This window comes from Paroedura picta, chromosome 3 (genome assembly GCF_049243985.1).
Source record: "Paroedura picta isolate Pp20150507F chromosome 3, Ppicta_v3.0, whole genome shotgun sequence".
NCBI lineage: Eukaryota > Metazoa > Chordata > Lepidosauria > Squamata > Gekkonidae > Paroedura > Paroedura picta.
Genome location: NC_135371.1, coordinates 6,342,752 through 6,356,886, shown reverse-complemented (window position 1 = coordinate 6,356,886; position 14,135 = coordinate 6,342,752). Strand labels below are relative to the sequence as shown.

The 14,135-nt window shown below is 49.6% G+C and overlaps 1 protein-coding gene across 5 annotated transcripts in view; it reads left to right on the top strand.

The window, feature by feature from the left end:
• The window catches only part of LOC143834228 (uncharacterized), a 36,003-nt gene extending 22,815 nt beyond the window's left edge, over positions 1-13,188 (top strand). For 2 of the 5 annotated variants that reach the window (XM_077330872.1, XM_077330873.1), the window contains exons 3-7: positions 4,531-4,636; positions 5,799-5,906; positions 6,694-6,852; positions 7,235-7,342; positions 8,329-10,585. In XM_077330872.1, the coding sequence (XP_077186987.1) occupies positions 4,531-4,636; positions 5,799-5,906; positions 6,694-6,852; positions 7,235-7,342; positions 8,329-10,148 (2,301 nt within the window). In that variant the 3' untranslated portion in view covers positions 10,149-10,585. Of the gene's footprint in view, positions 1-3,004; positions 3,110-4,467; positions 4,637-5,798; positions 5,907-6,693; positions 6,853-7,234; positions 7,343-8,328; positions 10,586-10,691; positions 10,697-11,868 lie in introns of those variants that run through there. The other 3 variants (XM_077330874.1, XM_077330870.1, XM_077330871.1) reach the window with 3 other exon arrangements.
• Positions 13,189-14,135: the final 947 nt, after the last annotated feature.

Below are 14,135 nucleotides of genomic sequence, written 5' to 3'. Positions count from 1 at the left end.
AGCTTTTATACCCTTGAGAAACCCTTGAGCCATTCCTCAGGCTTAATGTCAGCAGGCCACACCTCCCTGCCACACCCCTGGAAATCACATGACACCAGAAGCGCCATCAGACACACACTCACTGGAAGTGACATCATACCACGTCACCCCCTGCAACCCCCCCAATGCAATTAAGTTAACATGAGCTTCCCTCACTTATGCTCCGCTCTTAAAGTCGGCTACTCATCTGAATCTATGCCCTTTCCCATTTCTTCTCCAGCCCACTCTTCTGTGCCCTCCCAGCTGCGCTGGTTCAGTTCCCAGGTGCAGGGGTGCCTGTTAAATGTGGACAGCCTGTCTCTTCCCTTGGTACAACATCACAGCTTTCACTAGATGCAGGATATTCCCTCTTCTTCTTTTAATGTAGCAGTGTTTGAAGTTTCTTCATCGTGGTTGAGTATAGAATCATAGAGTTGGAAGGGACCTCCTGGGTCATCTAGTCCAACCCCCTGCACTATGCGGGACACTCCCAATCCTATCACTCATCCACTGTCACCTGCCACCCCCTTGAGCCTTCACAGAATCAGCCTCTCCGTCAGATGGCTATCCAGCCTCTGCTTAAAAATCTACAAAGATGGAGAAGTCACCACCTCCCAAGGAAGCCTCTTTCACTGAGAAACTACTCTGACTGTCAGGAACTTCTTCCGGATGTTTAGACGGAATTTCTTTTGAATTAATTTCATACCATTGGTTCTGGTCCGTCCCTCCGGGGCAAGAGAGAACAACTCTGCTCCATCCTCTACATGTCAGCCTTTGAAATACTTGAAGATGGTTATCAGATCCCCTCTCAGTTGTCTCCTCTCCAGGCTAAACAGACCAAGCACCCCCAAGCTTTCCTCATACGTCTTGGTCTCCAAACCCCTCACCATCTTTGTTGCCCTCCTCTGGACACGTTCTGTTTATTTTAATATAATATTTATATATAATATATAATAATATAAATAAGTATTTATATTAAGAAAGCTGAAGCTGAGTTTAATACATAGTTACATGTAAATTTCTTCGCGTTAACTTCACAACAATAAAAGAAAACACAAGAGAGAGAGGCAAAGAGAAGGAAGAATGACAGTTAAACTGTCGACCCACAGAGGGGAGGGGCTGATTCCAGAGCAGAGCTCTCCCACCCCCTCCCTCCTGGACTCTTAGAGGCTCCAATCAGGCCCCAGAGATTTCCCTACAGTGCCAACCTCCAGGTGGGGCCTGTCGGTCCCTTCCCCACTGAGATTTCTTCCCAGGTACGCCCCCCAATGTCCAGGAATCTCCAGGAATTTTCTGGAATTGGCATCCCTGTCTGCAGCCTTCCACCTTCCCGGTGGAGGACTGCTCTGGAAATGCAACAATTATTTATTTATTTTTATTTATGTTTATATTTTTAACTTCAGGGAGACCATAGAAAAGCCCCTTCTCTCTTAAAATACCACTCTGGCAGACGCCGCTGCTGTTTCTTCTCCACAGCAACCCTGTCCAAACTCTAAAGCAGTCCTTTCTGCCTGGGGAGGTGATCTTTACACTCTGCAGATGAGCTGTAATTCCAAGAGCTCTCCAGGCCCCGCCTGGAGATTGGCCAGCCCTGGGTTGGAAACATTCCTGGAGGTTTGAAGGTGGGATGTCAAAATCATTCAATGCCTCAGAGTCCGGCCTTCAATGGAGCTATTTTTGCCTGCAGAGCTGATCATTATAATCTAGAGATGCGCAGCGATCTAAATGGTAGAGGCCTGCAGACTGCAGTTGGGAGGGAGTGGTCTGTGTGTGTTCCTCCTGGGCTATGGGCTATGGGCAGCACTTATCAGCAACTATTTGTATTCTGGGGCACAGGAAGGCAGACCAGCATCAGTCCTGCGAGTCTGGTCAGTACAAAAAGATCTAAAATAATATTTACAGCCTGAATCTGTAAATAGTGAACAAGTAAATGGCTGGAGAGACCTAGGAACTGAAGTGAGTTTTTCAAGAATCCCCTGGTAAATAAAAGCCATTTTAAAAAACCTGATTAAGGTCAAGCCTGCTGTGCACAGAGAGACCTCCTCTTAGGGTTGCCAGCTTCCAAGTGAGGCTCTCTACCCCACCTCCCTCACAGGGAGTCTACTATGGGGTAAGGAAGGGAAGGTGATTGGATAATGCTTTGAGACACTTGAGGCCTGCTGGGTGACTGTGGCCCATTCCCAGTTCTCTCAGACCTCTCACAGCCCCACATCCCTCATAGGTTGTCTATTGTGGGGAGACAAAGGGAAAAGGTATTTGTAAGCCACTTTGAGACTCCTTTGGGTAGTAAACAACAGTATACAAAAATCCAGCTCAGCAACCATGAAAGAGGCATGTGGGCACAAAACATTTTATCAGCAGTGAAAAAATGGAGACAGAAGGAGCAGGGTGGACACCTGTGTACTGTGACTACCCCGTGTGGATTAAGGCTGGGTGCCATTTTTGTGCCTGTGGCCTAATTCACAGGAAGGAGGGAAATGAGGTTCAATGCAGAACCAGGAGGAATTGGTTGCCATGTAATCTCCCCCTAAGAAGAGTCTCCAGTCGGATTTTCATTCACATCTCTGAAGACAGGGCTCTGGAAAGCTCATCTGTAACCGTGTTTGCTGGCAGGGGCTCGTGGGAATTGTAGTCCATGGACATCTGGAGGGCCACAGTTTGACTACCCCTGGGGAGGGACCCAGTATTTGCAATAAGATGCCGGACTTGAACCCAGACCTTAGGTTTACTCCAGATAGGCTCCTCGATTCTCTTGAAAGGCACCTGCCCATGCCAAGTTGCCCGCCACAGGAGAGGCTGCCTGGAGGCGCAGGAAGAATCCCGAAGGAAGGAGAGCCGGAATACCCTCGGGGGGGGGGGATGCTCCTTCCCCAAACATCTGCCCCTTGGCTTCTGCTGCAGGGAACTACAACTCCCAAAATGCCGCGCAAACGCAGGGGCGGAGCTGAGCCTGCGTCTCTTGGGGGGGGATCCAGAGAGGCGGGGACGGGAGGGGGAGATCCGCCGACCTTTGTGCCCGGGAGGATCGTCCCGGAGCCCCTTTTCCCCGGCCGGCCGGAGGGAGGAATCGCCTCTGGGGCGCGCAGCCGAGGTGGGTGCAGGCGAGGGGGGAGGAAGGGCTGGGGGGAGATCAGGGTGCTGCCTGGACGGGGAGGGGGAAGGGGGCGGCGGCTCCAGGAGGGGGGTCTTGGGGCAGGGGGGAAGCTGCTCGCCCACCCGATTGCAGGAGGGGGAACTTTCCACTGATGGGGTTCAGGCGCTTATTTTTAGAGAAGATCCGAGGCTGCCGCCTCTCCTAACCACGACAGCAGGGGTGGACAAACTGGGGCTCTGCAGATGGCCGTGGATTACAGTTCCCATGTGCCGCTGGCCGGGGCTCATAGGAACTGTAGTCCAGGGACATCTGGAGACCCTCAGTTTGCCCCCCCCCCCGCCCCGTAAACACAAAGTCCTAAAATCCTTGAGCTGGACCTTGAGCTGCACGGGTGGTAAATCTTGTCACTTCCTTTCCGTGGCTTTTTTAGACCCAGGGTTTTTTTTCTTGAAATTTGGCAGCTGCAAAGCGTTGATAGATTTAAAAATGCAGGTAATGCTCCGATGCTCCCTTTTCCATGCCACATACATTTGCAGCTGCAGAAGCCCTGAGAAGCAAGCACAGAGTCTAACCCTACAGTTCTCCCCAATGAAAACCCCAAACGCCATACCACATAGTTCCGCTCTCCTCCATATTGTCCTGACAATGACAGCCTTGTGAGGTAGGCCAGCCTGAGGGAGTGGCAGGGCCAGAATCACCAACTGGGCTTATCAGCTCAAATGGAGCAGATTTTACGGCATTATGGGAGGGAGGGCCGAGACTGAATACTTGCTCTGTTACACAGACCCATTTTTGGTATGAAGAAGCGTTAGTTTGATTCCCTGCTTTTCACTGCCCAAAAGAGTCTCAAAGCAGGTTACATTCACCTTTCCTTCCTCTCCCCCATGAGTTGCTGAGGCCGAGAGCTCTGACAGGATTGCTCTGTGAGAACAGAACTAACAGGACTGTGACTGGCCCAAGGTCACCCAGCTTGCTGGATGTGGAGGAATGGGGAATCGAACCCAGCTCGCCAGATTGGAAGCCCCTGCTCTTAACGGCTGGATCTTGGAGAGAGAAGAGTTAGAATGTTATTATAGGGAAGGGAACAGTCGGTCTTTTTCTGCTCCTCCTGAATCCCAGGCAAGTGTGAAGCCAACTGGACTGAATTGAAGCCCAGCTAGGCATGCTCCCCTCGATCCGTAGCGCTTGAGGCATCGTTCCAAGATGGCAACCTCCTCATTTTCCCAGAGTATATATGGCTTCTGGGTTGTTCTTTGGAGTCTGAAAAGACACATTGAGTGTTTTTTAGATTGACTTTTCTGTTTTTCCTTCCTGTGTCTTGCCTGAGGATTCTGTTTTCTTGTGTGAATCCTCAGGGGCCGTCAGAGAAGATGACGTGGGGAAATCCTCCCTCAGGGCCCCCCGTGTCCTTTGAGGAGGTGGCCGTGTTCTTCACGCGGGAGGAATGGGCTCTGCTGGATCCGGCCCAATCAGCTCTCTACTGGGAAGTCATGCGGGAGAATTATGAGACGGCAGCCTCCCTGGGTACGGATCTTGGCCTTTTTATCATGAATCTGTATCCGAGCATACTGAGACATTACACAGTGTTTGCCTGAGAGCACCTTCCTGGAGGAAGCCCCTTTGAGTAGGGATCTGAGGAGACCTGGTTAGGATTGCACGACCTGTAGGGTTTGACAGGTCCAGCAGGTAACTGAGTGGTAGCAGAGGAATGCGTTTATATGGTGTAAAGCCATGTCTTGATAAAGACCTAACTTCCCACCACTCATGAAAAATATTTAGGTTTTATACCCCGCTTTCACTACCTGAAGGAGTCGCAATGCAGCCTTCCTTTCCTCCCCCCCTAAAAGGCACCCTGTGAGGTACATGGGACTGAGAGAGCTCTGAGAGAACCACCCTGCCAGAACAGTACTGTCAGGGCTGTGACTTGCCCAAGGTCACTCAACTGGCTGCCTGTGGAGGAAGGGGAATCAAGCCCTGCTCACCACATTAAAAGCTCCCGTTCTTAACCACTATGCCAAACTGTCTCTTAATAGTTTTTACCTCAGAGTTCTTCCCTCCAAGTTTGTGCCTTAGAATTTCTCTTCAATACTGTCTGCTAGTTTACCTCAGCGTTTCTCCTGAATAACATCTGCTAACAGCTTCGTAATACTGTTGGCTTTGGGTTTTTGTTTGTTTTGTTTTCATCACGAGGCATGACTTTTGCCCATTTTCAAAGATTTTGTACGATCCCCTCCTTCCCAAAGTCTGGGGGAATTATTGGTATTGTGAAAATTGTTGATATCAGAACACTACTGCCAGGGCTGTGACTAGCCCAAGGTCACCCAGCTGGCTGCATGTGGACGAAGGGGAATCAAACCCGGCTCGCCAGATTAGAAGCTGCCATTCTTAACCACTTTGCCAAGCTGCCTCTTAATAATTTTTACCTCAGAGTTCGTACCGTAGTGTTTGTTCCTTAGAGTTTTTCTTGAATTCTGTCTGCTAGTTTACCTGAGCCTTTTTCCCTGAGTAATATCTTCTAATGTTTTCATAATAATGTTTTTTTTTTTCCAGCACAGTGCATAGCTTTTTCTCATTTTCAAAGATTTTGTAGGATCCCCTCCTTTCTAAAGTCTGGGGGAATTCTTGATACCGTAAAAGCTCTTGGAAACTTTACATCCCTTCATGGTGTTTTCTCTTCCTCCGAAAGGCCTTGGGGTTCCTGGACCATTCCTGGATTCGCCGCACCATCCAGGAGAATTGCGCTTCCTCCAGAGCTGTGAGAGGTCGGGAAGGTGTGCAGGTCCCCCCTTGTCCGGTGAGGAGGAGAGAGCAGTACTGGGAAAGGGGGTCTCTTGTGGGCTTTTCCTCCCTGACTGGACTGGAGGAGGGGGAGAATAATTTGGGGCTCTTTCAGGGAAAGAAAAGGGAAGGATCTCTGCTGTGTCCTTGGGTGAGGTTGTGACCTTCTCTGTCACGACTCTGAGGAGTGGAGCACCTGGTAGGCCTCAGCTCAAGCTTTCCCCCCCACACACTCAGGGGCCCCGTGCCTTGCTGCAAATGTTCCTGGGGGCCTCCTTCTGCCAGGCCCCCTCCGAGCATCACCAGACCTCACTCCTCCCCAAGGAAACTTGGGAGTGACCTCTTCAGGCCCTCCCTTCCCCCATTCCTGTTTCCCAGGGGAGCCCCTCTTGTGACTGCAGAAGCAGACCTGGCTATATTGCTCATTGGCCTGGAGATTTTTGGGATGATGGTTCTTGACTGGCCTGGAAACTTTAGTTGGATCTGAATGGGGTAGCCAAGATTCTGTCAGGGTGGAGATACTGGGATGGGATCACCCCAGTGTGAATAATCTGTGTTCATTGCCTGTTCCGGGCACTATTTGAAATTCCAACTGATTAGGTCCTGAATGTTTTATGTTACTTAAAAAGTTGGAGTATTGTCCTTAGAGGGCACCCCTGTGACTTTCCCAGATTATGCTTCATTTCTGGGATACTCGAGTCTGAAAAGACACGTTTAATGTTGCTTGCCGTCAGTCTGATGTATTCCATGCTTACTCCCCTGTGGGATTTTGCTTTCTTGTGGGAACACTCTTGGATCGTCAGAGAAGGGGAAAGGTGGACATCCTCCCTCTGGGCCCCCCGTGTCCTTCGAGGGGGTGGCCGTGTTCTTCACCCCGGAGGAATGGGCCCTGCTGGATCCGGCCCAAAGAGCCCTCTACTGGGAAGTCATGCAGGAGAATTACGAGGCCGTGGCCTCTCTGGGTAAGGATCCTGGCCCCGTTTATCCTCAAAAAAGAACAGGAGAGAGCATCTGTCACCATTCCAGGCCATCACCTTGGGGCAGAGGAATTTGTTTATCTGTTGCCAATCTGCCTGAGAGAAAGTTTCCCTTAGGCATGTCCTATTGAAGACCTACTCCTGGTTGATGTTAGCATTTACCTCAGGGTGATCTCAGAATAAGCTCCCTGCTTGTTTCCTAAGAATGCTGGTGTTTGCATCAAGCTGCAAACAAAGGTCTTGTAGGCCCTTCGGATACACACATTCCCAACTCCCCCAGGCCCACAAAGGGCAGGTAGAGTATCCACCCCATTAACCTCCTTGGGAAGTCAAAATCCCTTCATGGTGTTTCCTGTTCCCCTGGAAGGACTTGGAGTCCCTGGACCATTCCTTGATGCACGGCTCCATCCCAGAGAAATGCGGATCCTAAACACCTGTGAGGAATCAGGATGGTGTGCAGGTGTCCCCTTGTCAGGTAAGAGGGAGTAAACAATACAGGGAACATGGAGTTTCAGTTCATTTTGGGCTTCTTACAAGCTCTGGCTTTCTTTTTTTTCTTTGTTTTTTCTTTTTTTGGGGGGGGGGTGATGCCCACAGGCAGGTTTCAGGGGTGCCAATTTCCCTGTGGAAAGCCCTTCCCCTTGAGGTTCTCTTGGGACCTACAGGCCAGAATGCTTCGCTCTACCCAGGATTTCAAATTAAGGTTTTGGTGGTTTTATAACTTCTGTTTTTATGTACTGTTAATATCCATTTTAAGCTGCTTCATATGGTGCTCCAAATGCTTTTTTTTGGGGGGGGGAGGGCTGTTTTAGTGAGCTGTGTTTAAATACTTTTCTGTTTTAGTTATGTTTTATTTTTTAAACCGCTATGTAGAGGTTCCCCATAAAGCCAGTATAGAAATCTTATACATAAATAAGGACATGTTGCAAATGAGGGAATTCCACTGCTGATCTCTGCTGAGTGAAATTTTATTCTTGATATCTAGCCTGTACCATTCTACACATAGTTTAAATTCGTAACTGCAGGTCCTGTCCTCTGCTGCCAACAGGATCCTTTCCCTGCCCTCCTCTAAGTGACAACCTTTCAAATACTTTGTGAAAGCCATCCTGTCCCCTCTCAACCTCCTCTTCTCCTGGCTGAACATTCCCATGTCCTTCTCCCTTTCCTCCCTTACTCTGTGCACCCCCCTGAACTTTCAACTGGAGATACTGGGAATTGAACTAAGGGCTGTGTGCTTGTCAATCAGTGCTCCACGATTAATCCAAAGCCCTTCCCGATGGTTTCACTCCAATCTACTCTTCTGGTTCCCTCGGCCCCACCTCCCTTCCTCTCCTTTTCCTTTCCCCTTTTTCAGAGCTCGACTTCTCATCGGGGAAAGTCCCATCGGCTAATGACTGGCTGTGCGGAGCCTTCTGCCTTTCCCAGAGCCCTTCCTGGTTTTCTCTCTCTTCTTTCCAACAGGAGACGGGCCAGAGACTGAGGCACAGGGGCAGCCAAGAGGGGTGTCTTCCGAAGGAGATGAGGATCTGAAGGCAAAAATGTGGGATCAAGATGAACTTTGGAGGCAGCTGAAAATAAAACGGGAAGAAAGGCCGAACTGGAGGAAGGACGTTGCGGCCTGCTGGGTGAGCAAAAGGTCTGACACCCCAGTCCAGAGCAAAGTACAAAAAGCAAAAGAAAGGAAGAATTGCCCAGTCAATGGAGAAGGGGTTATCGGTGTCTCCAGTGTCAAGAAAGACTGGAAGATTCAAGTAAGCAAGAAAATATATGGTTCCCTGGGGCAAGGGAAGAGCTTCAGGCAAAGAGACCATCTTCCTTCACATCAACAGAGCCAAACTGGGGAGAACCCCTACAAATGTCCCCATTGTAGCAAGAGCTTTTCTCATGAATCCAAACTTAATCGACACAAGAGGATTCACACAGGGGAGAAGCCCCATAAATGCTTGGAGTGTGGGAAGAGCTTTTCTCATAAATTCCAGCTTTCTATGCATCAGAGGAGTTACACAGGAGAGAAGCCCTATGAATGCTCCGAATGCGGGAAGTGCTTCACTTGCAGGAGCAGCCTCACTAAACACCAAAGGATTCACACAGGGGAGAAGCCCCATAAATGTTTGGAGTGTGGGAAGAGCTTCTCTCAGAGTGGCAGCCTCAGTCATCATCTAAAGATTCACACAGGGGAGAAGCCCTATAAATGCTTGGAGTGTGGGAAGAGCTTCTCTCAGCGTAGCCACCTCAATGTGCATCAGAAGACTCACACAGGGGAGAAGCCCTATGAATGCTCAGAATGCGGAAAGAGCTTCGCTGAGAAGGACAGACTTAGTTTACACCAGAGGAGTCACACAGGGGAGAAGCCCTATGAATGCTCAGAATGCGGAAAGAGCTTCTCTTACAGTGGCACCCTCACTCAACACCTAAAGATTCACACAGGGGAGAAGCCCTACGAATGCTCAGAATGTGGGAAGAGCTTCGTTCGTAATACTGAGCTCAATATTCATCAGAGAATTCACACAGGGGAGAAGCCTTATGAATGCTCAGAATGTGGAAAGAGATTCTCTTCTAATGGCCACCTCAATGTGCACCAAAAGACTCACGCAGGAGTGAAGCCCTATAAATGCTTGGAGTGTGGGAAGAGCTTCTCTTCTAATAGCTACCTCAACGTGCATCAAAAGACTCATAGAGGGGAGAAGCCCTATAAATGCTTTGCGTGTGGGAAGAGCTTCTCTTACTGTGGCACCCTCACTCATCATCATAAGATTCACACAGGGGTGAAGCCCTATAAATGCTTGGAGTGCGGGAAGAGCTTCTTTTATAATAGCCAGCTCAATGAGCATCAGAGGGTTCACAAAGGGGAAAAGCCCTATGAATGCTCAGAATGCGGGAAACGCTTCTCTTGGAGCAGCAGCCTCACTAAACATCAAAGGATTCACACAGGGGTGAAGCCCTATGAATGCTCAGAGTGCGGGAAGACCTTCTCCCAGGGTAACCACCTCTATGTGCATCAGAGAATTCACACAGGGGAGAAACCCTATGAATGCTCAGAGTGCGGGAAGACCTTCTCTCAGGGTAACCACCTCCATGTGCATCAGAGAATTCACACAGGGGAGAAGCCCTATGAATGCTCAGAATGCGGGAAGCATTTCGGTGAGAAGGACAGACTTGCTTTACATCAGAGGATGCACACTGGGGAGAAGTCCTACAAATGCTCCGATTGTAGTGAGAGCTTTCCTAATACAGCAAAGCTTAATAGACATGCAAAGATTCACAAAGGGGAGAAACCATAAAAGGTTCAAAGTGTGGAAACGGTTCACTGCCTGCTCAACATTTATTCAATCATGAAAGGGGGAACATCGACATCCAAGAGTTCAGACTGTGGAGAAGCCAAAACACTTTCAAAAGAGCCTTCTTAAAATCAATAAATGCTGAGATTGATGCAAGGCTTTTTTCCTTCATCTCATATTACTGTACTTAGTAAGCAGAGAAATGTATATTGTCACCCCTTTAATCAGCGAATTACTGCATAGAAAAGGGTGAGACTTTGCCGTCTGGCGTTCACGCTTAAGAGGGAGGTGATTTGAATTATATTGCTGATAGAAGACACTGACGGCTGCTTTTATTGTGTCGATGTTTGGACTTTTTGATGTTTCGTGCATTGCAGACCCTCCCCGGGTGGACAGGCCTCATAGAAGGGTTTTAAATAAATAAACAAAGAGTTAAGCAGGCTGCAGATTTTCTTGTGCAGCCAGGAAATCCCTCAGAGCTCCAAGGTTTTGTTTTGTGTGCTGGCAGGGGCTCATGGGATTTGTAGTCCACGGACATCTCGAGAGCCTCAGTGTGGCCACCTCTGCCCCAGACCTCCCGTTCTCAACCTTTGTTCCCTTGAGCCATTCTTCAGGCTTCAAGAATCCCCAGAAGTGATGTCAGCAGGCCACACCTCCCTGCCACGCCCCTGGAAATCACATGACACTAGAAGCGCCATCAGACAGACACACTCACTGGAAGTCACATCACACCACGTCACTCCCTGCAACCCGCCTCCCAATGCAATTAAATTAAAATGAGTTCTTGGACTCTCTGCACTCCAGCGGGAGCAGGCCAAGCGCCAGGCTAGGCGGGGCCCGGGGATGGCCGCGGGAAGCCGAATCGCTTGGCTCCTGTGCGGAATTAGAGACGCACCAAGCCCAGCAGGGCTGGATCAGCACAATCGCAGCAGCCCCGGAGGGATCACGGGGGGGGGGCAGAGCCAGCATTTGGAAGGAGACGCCGGGCTTCGCTCCGGAGGGGCTCCTCCGTTCTCCTGGAAGGCTCGGGCCGGTGGAAACGCAGAATCCAGATCCGCCCCAACCCCGCAGCGTCTTCGAGGGCCGCTCCCGACTTCTCCGGGGCGCCGCAGGAGGAGGACGGGGGCGCAGGAGGGATCCTGAACTAAGGGGAGCCGGAGTCAAATGGGTGGGGTGGGGGGGCGCTCCCACCTGCCCCTCGGCTTCTGCTGCAGGGAACTACAACTCCCGAAACCCCGCGCAAACCCCGGGGCGGATCGGCCGCGCCCCCCTGGCTGAGCCTGCGTGTCTTTGGGGGGTGGGGGGGAGGAAGTGCGGATTTGGGGGGCGCGGGAGATCCGCCGCCCTTCGTGCCCGGGAGGAGCGTCCCGGAGCCCCTTTTCCCCGGCCGGAGGGAGGGAGGAAGGACTCGCCTCTTGGGGGAAGGGGGCGCAGCCGAGGTGGGTGCAGGCCAGGGGGGAGGAAGGGGTGGGGGAAGATCAGGGTGCTGCCTGGGCGGGGAGGGGGTGGGTCTCGGCTGCTCGCCCACCCGATTGCAGGGGCGGGAGGAAGCTTCCCACCGATGGGTAGCCACCTCAATGTGCATCAGTGGGTTCACAAAGGGGAAAAGCCCTATGAACGTGGAAAGCGCTTCTCTTGGAATGGCAGCCTCGCTAAACACCAAAGGATTCACAAAGGGGAGAAGCCCTATAAATGCTCGGAGTGCGGGAAGACCTTCTCTCAGGGTAGCCAACTCCATGTGCATCAGATATCTCACAAAGGGGAGAAGCCCTATGAATGCTCGGAGTGCGGGAAGACCTTCTCTCAGGGTAGCCAACTCCATGTGCATCAGATATCTCACAAAGGGGAGAAGCCCTATGAATGCTCAGAATGCAGGAAGTGCTTTTCTTACAGTAGCTGCCTCACTGAACACCAAAAGATTCACAAAGGGGAAAAACCCTAAAAATGTTCGCAGTGTGGAAACAGTTCACTCCCTTTAATTATGAGGATTCATACAGAGAAATAACGTAAGTATACTAGCTGCAAAGCCCATTCCTAAGAATGGGCTTTGAAAGGGCCTCACCTTGCCCCTCTCTGCCACATGGCTTTAGGTGGCTTGAGCAGCTTGCAGCTGGGTGGGGGCTGGCTAGCTCCTTAGCAGGCCCGGGACAAAGCTCCTTAAGCAGGCAGTCAGCAGGCAGGGTGGGAGGTAGTTAGCAGGGAGGAGTTCATCAGCAGGCTGGCTGCGAGGTCTCAATTCCTGGCAAATAGCTGGGGAAGAAATGGAGGTAGTGACAGATTTTATTTTCCTGGGCTCCAAGATCACTGCAGATGGGGACTGCAGCAAAGAAATTAAAAGACGCTTGCTCTTGGGGAGCAGCTCCTAAAGTGATAGCCAAAATGTCAAAGGGTTATAATGATGTTTGTTAGAAATATAAAACAAAACTTGGATCCTTTTTTCATATGTGGTGGGGATGTGGAAAAGGGGCTAAATTTGGGGTAGAAGTACATGGCATCTTAGAAGAGGTGTTTAAAACTAAGTTTCCTTTAAAACCTGAATATATGTTGCTGAGCAAATGTCCTGAAGTCTTACAGCCTCAAGCTAGAACGTCCTTCTTCTACGCCACCACCGCAGTGAGGTTAATATTGGCTAAGATCTGGAAATCTACGGAGATACCAACTGTCTCGTCATGGGTGGATAAAATGTCTGAGCTATCGAACATGCCGAAATTTACTGCGATGGTCAACAAAAAGCCACAGGAAGAATATTACGAACAGTGGCATTTTTATATGGATTACCATCACAATTGACTTTCCAAAATCATCTGAGTGGGGGAGGGGTGGAGGAATCTGTGAATACGTGTTTCTACTTTTATCTTATTTTGTATACTTTATAAAAAAAAACCTAATAGGTAGGTAGGTAGCTAGGTAGGACAGGCTAAATATATGAATCCGATGTGCAAAAACAGTTACATTAAATAACGTGTGATAAAACTCAAATTTAGAATATGAAAAAGTTATCAAGCCTTTGTTTTAATTGATTGATTGATTGATTGATTAATTAATCTTGTGGATGTAGAAGAAATGTAATAACTAATATTGTGCATACATTTATTATGTTGTCTTTTACTTTTTTCTTTCCTAAATAAAAAAAATATGCTTTTAAAAAGTGGCATAGAAGAACCAACCTTCTTTTCTGACCTTGCCACAAATGGGCTACTGGATTCTTGCAATAATTCCTCTGCCACAGATCAGCCCAGCTCCCCATCCTAATCTTGCCGCCTTTGCTCTTGATGCAGGAAGCCACGATTACTGGATTCATAGGAGAGCAAGTGGGGGGGGGGAGGCGACAGAGGTCTACTGGGGAGAGGGGAAAGGGCACGGAGGAGGTGCTGGAGGTGGAGTACACGGTGACTAAAGGAAACCTCCCTATTCAGAAGCAGTAAGCCTCTGAATCCCAGAGCCAGCAGGTAACCTCAGGGAAAGGCCTTGTTGGCCATCCAGATGAACTGGCTGGCTGCTTTGTAAGACAGGATGCCAAACTCAAAAGACCATTAGTCAGATCCAGCAGGGTCCATCCTTCCTTCCTTCCTTCCTTCCTTCCTTCCTTCCTTCCTTCCTTCCTTCCTTCCTTCCTTCCTTCCTTCCTTCCTTCCTTCCTTCCTTCCTTCCTTCCTTCCTTCCTTCCTTCCTTCCTTCCTTCCTTCCTTCCTTCCTTCCTTCCTTCCTTCCTTCTCTAAAACTACCTTGTTGGTAACTTTGGCTGTCCATGGTATTTGCAGCATTCGTCTCCAACACCATAATTCGAAAGCTGATATAAAATAAATAAATAAATGGAATAATAATTATTGAATGCCTTTTCAAATGTTGAAATGCTCGGATGTCTGGTAATTTAGAAGAACAAGGAGGGGCCCCTTGGCCTCCTGTGACTTGCATCTCCTCCCCATTGACAGGAAACACCCCTACCCCACCCTTATCTCTGGAAAATAGACATCTCAGTACGTGTTCCTG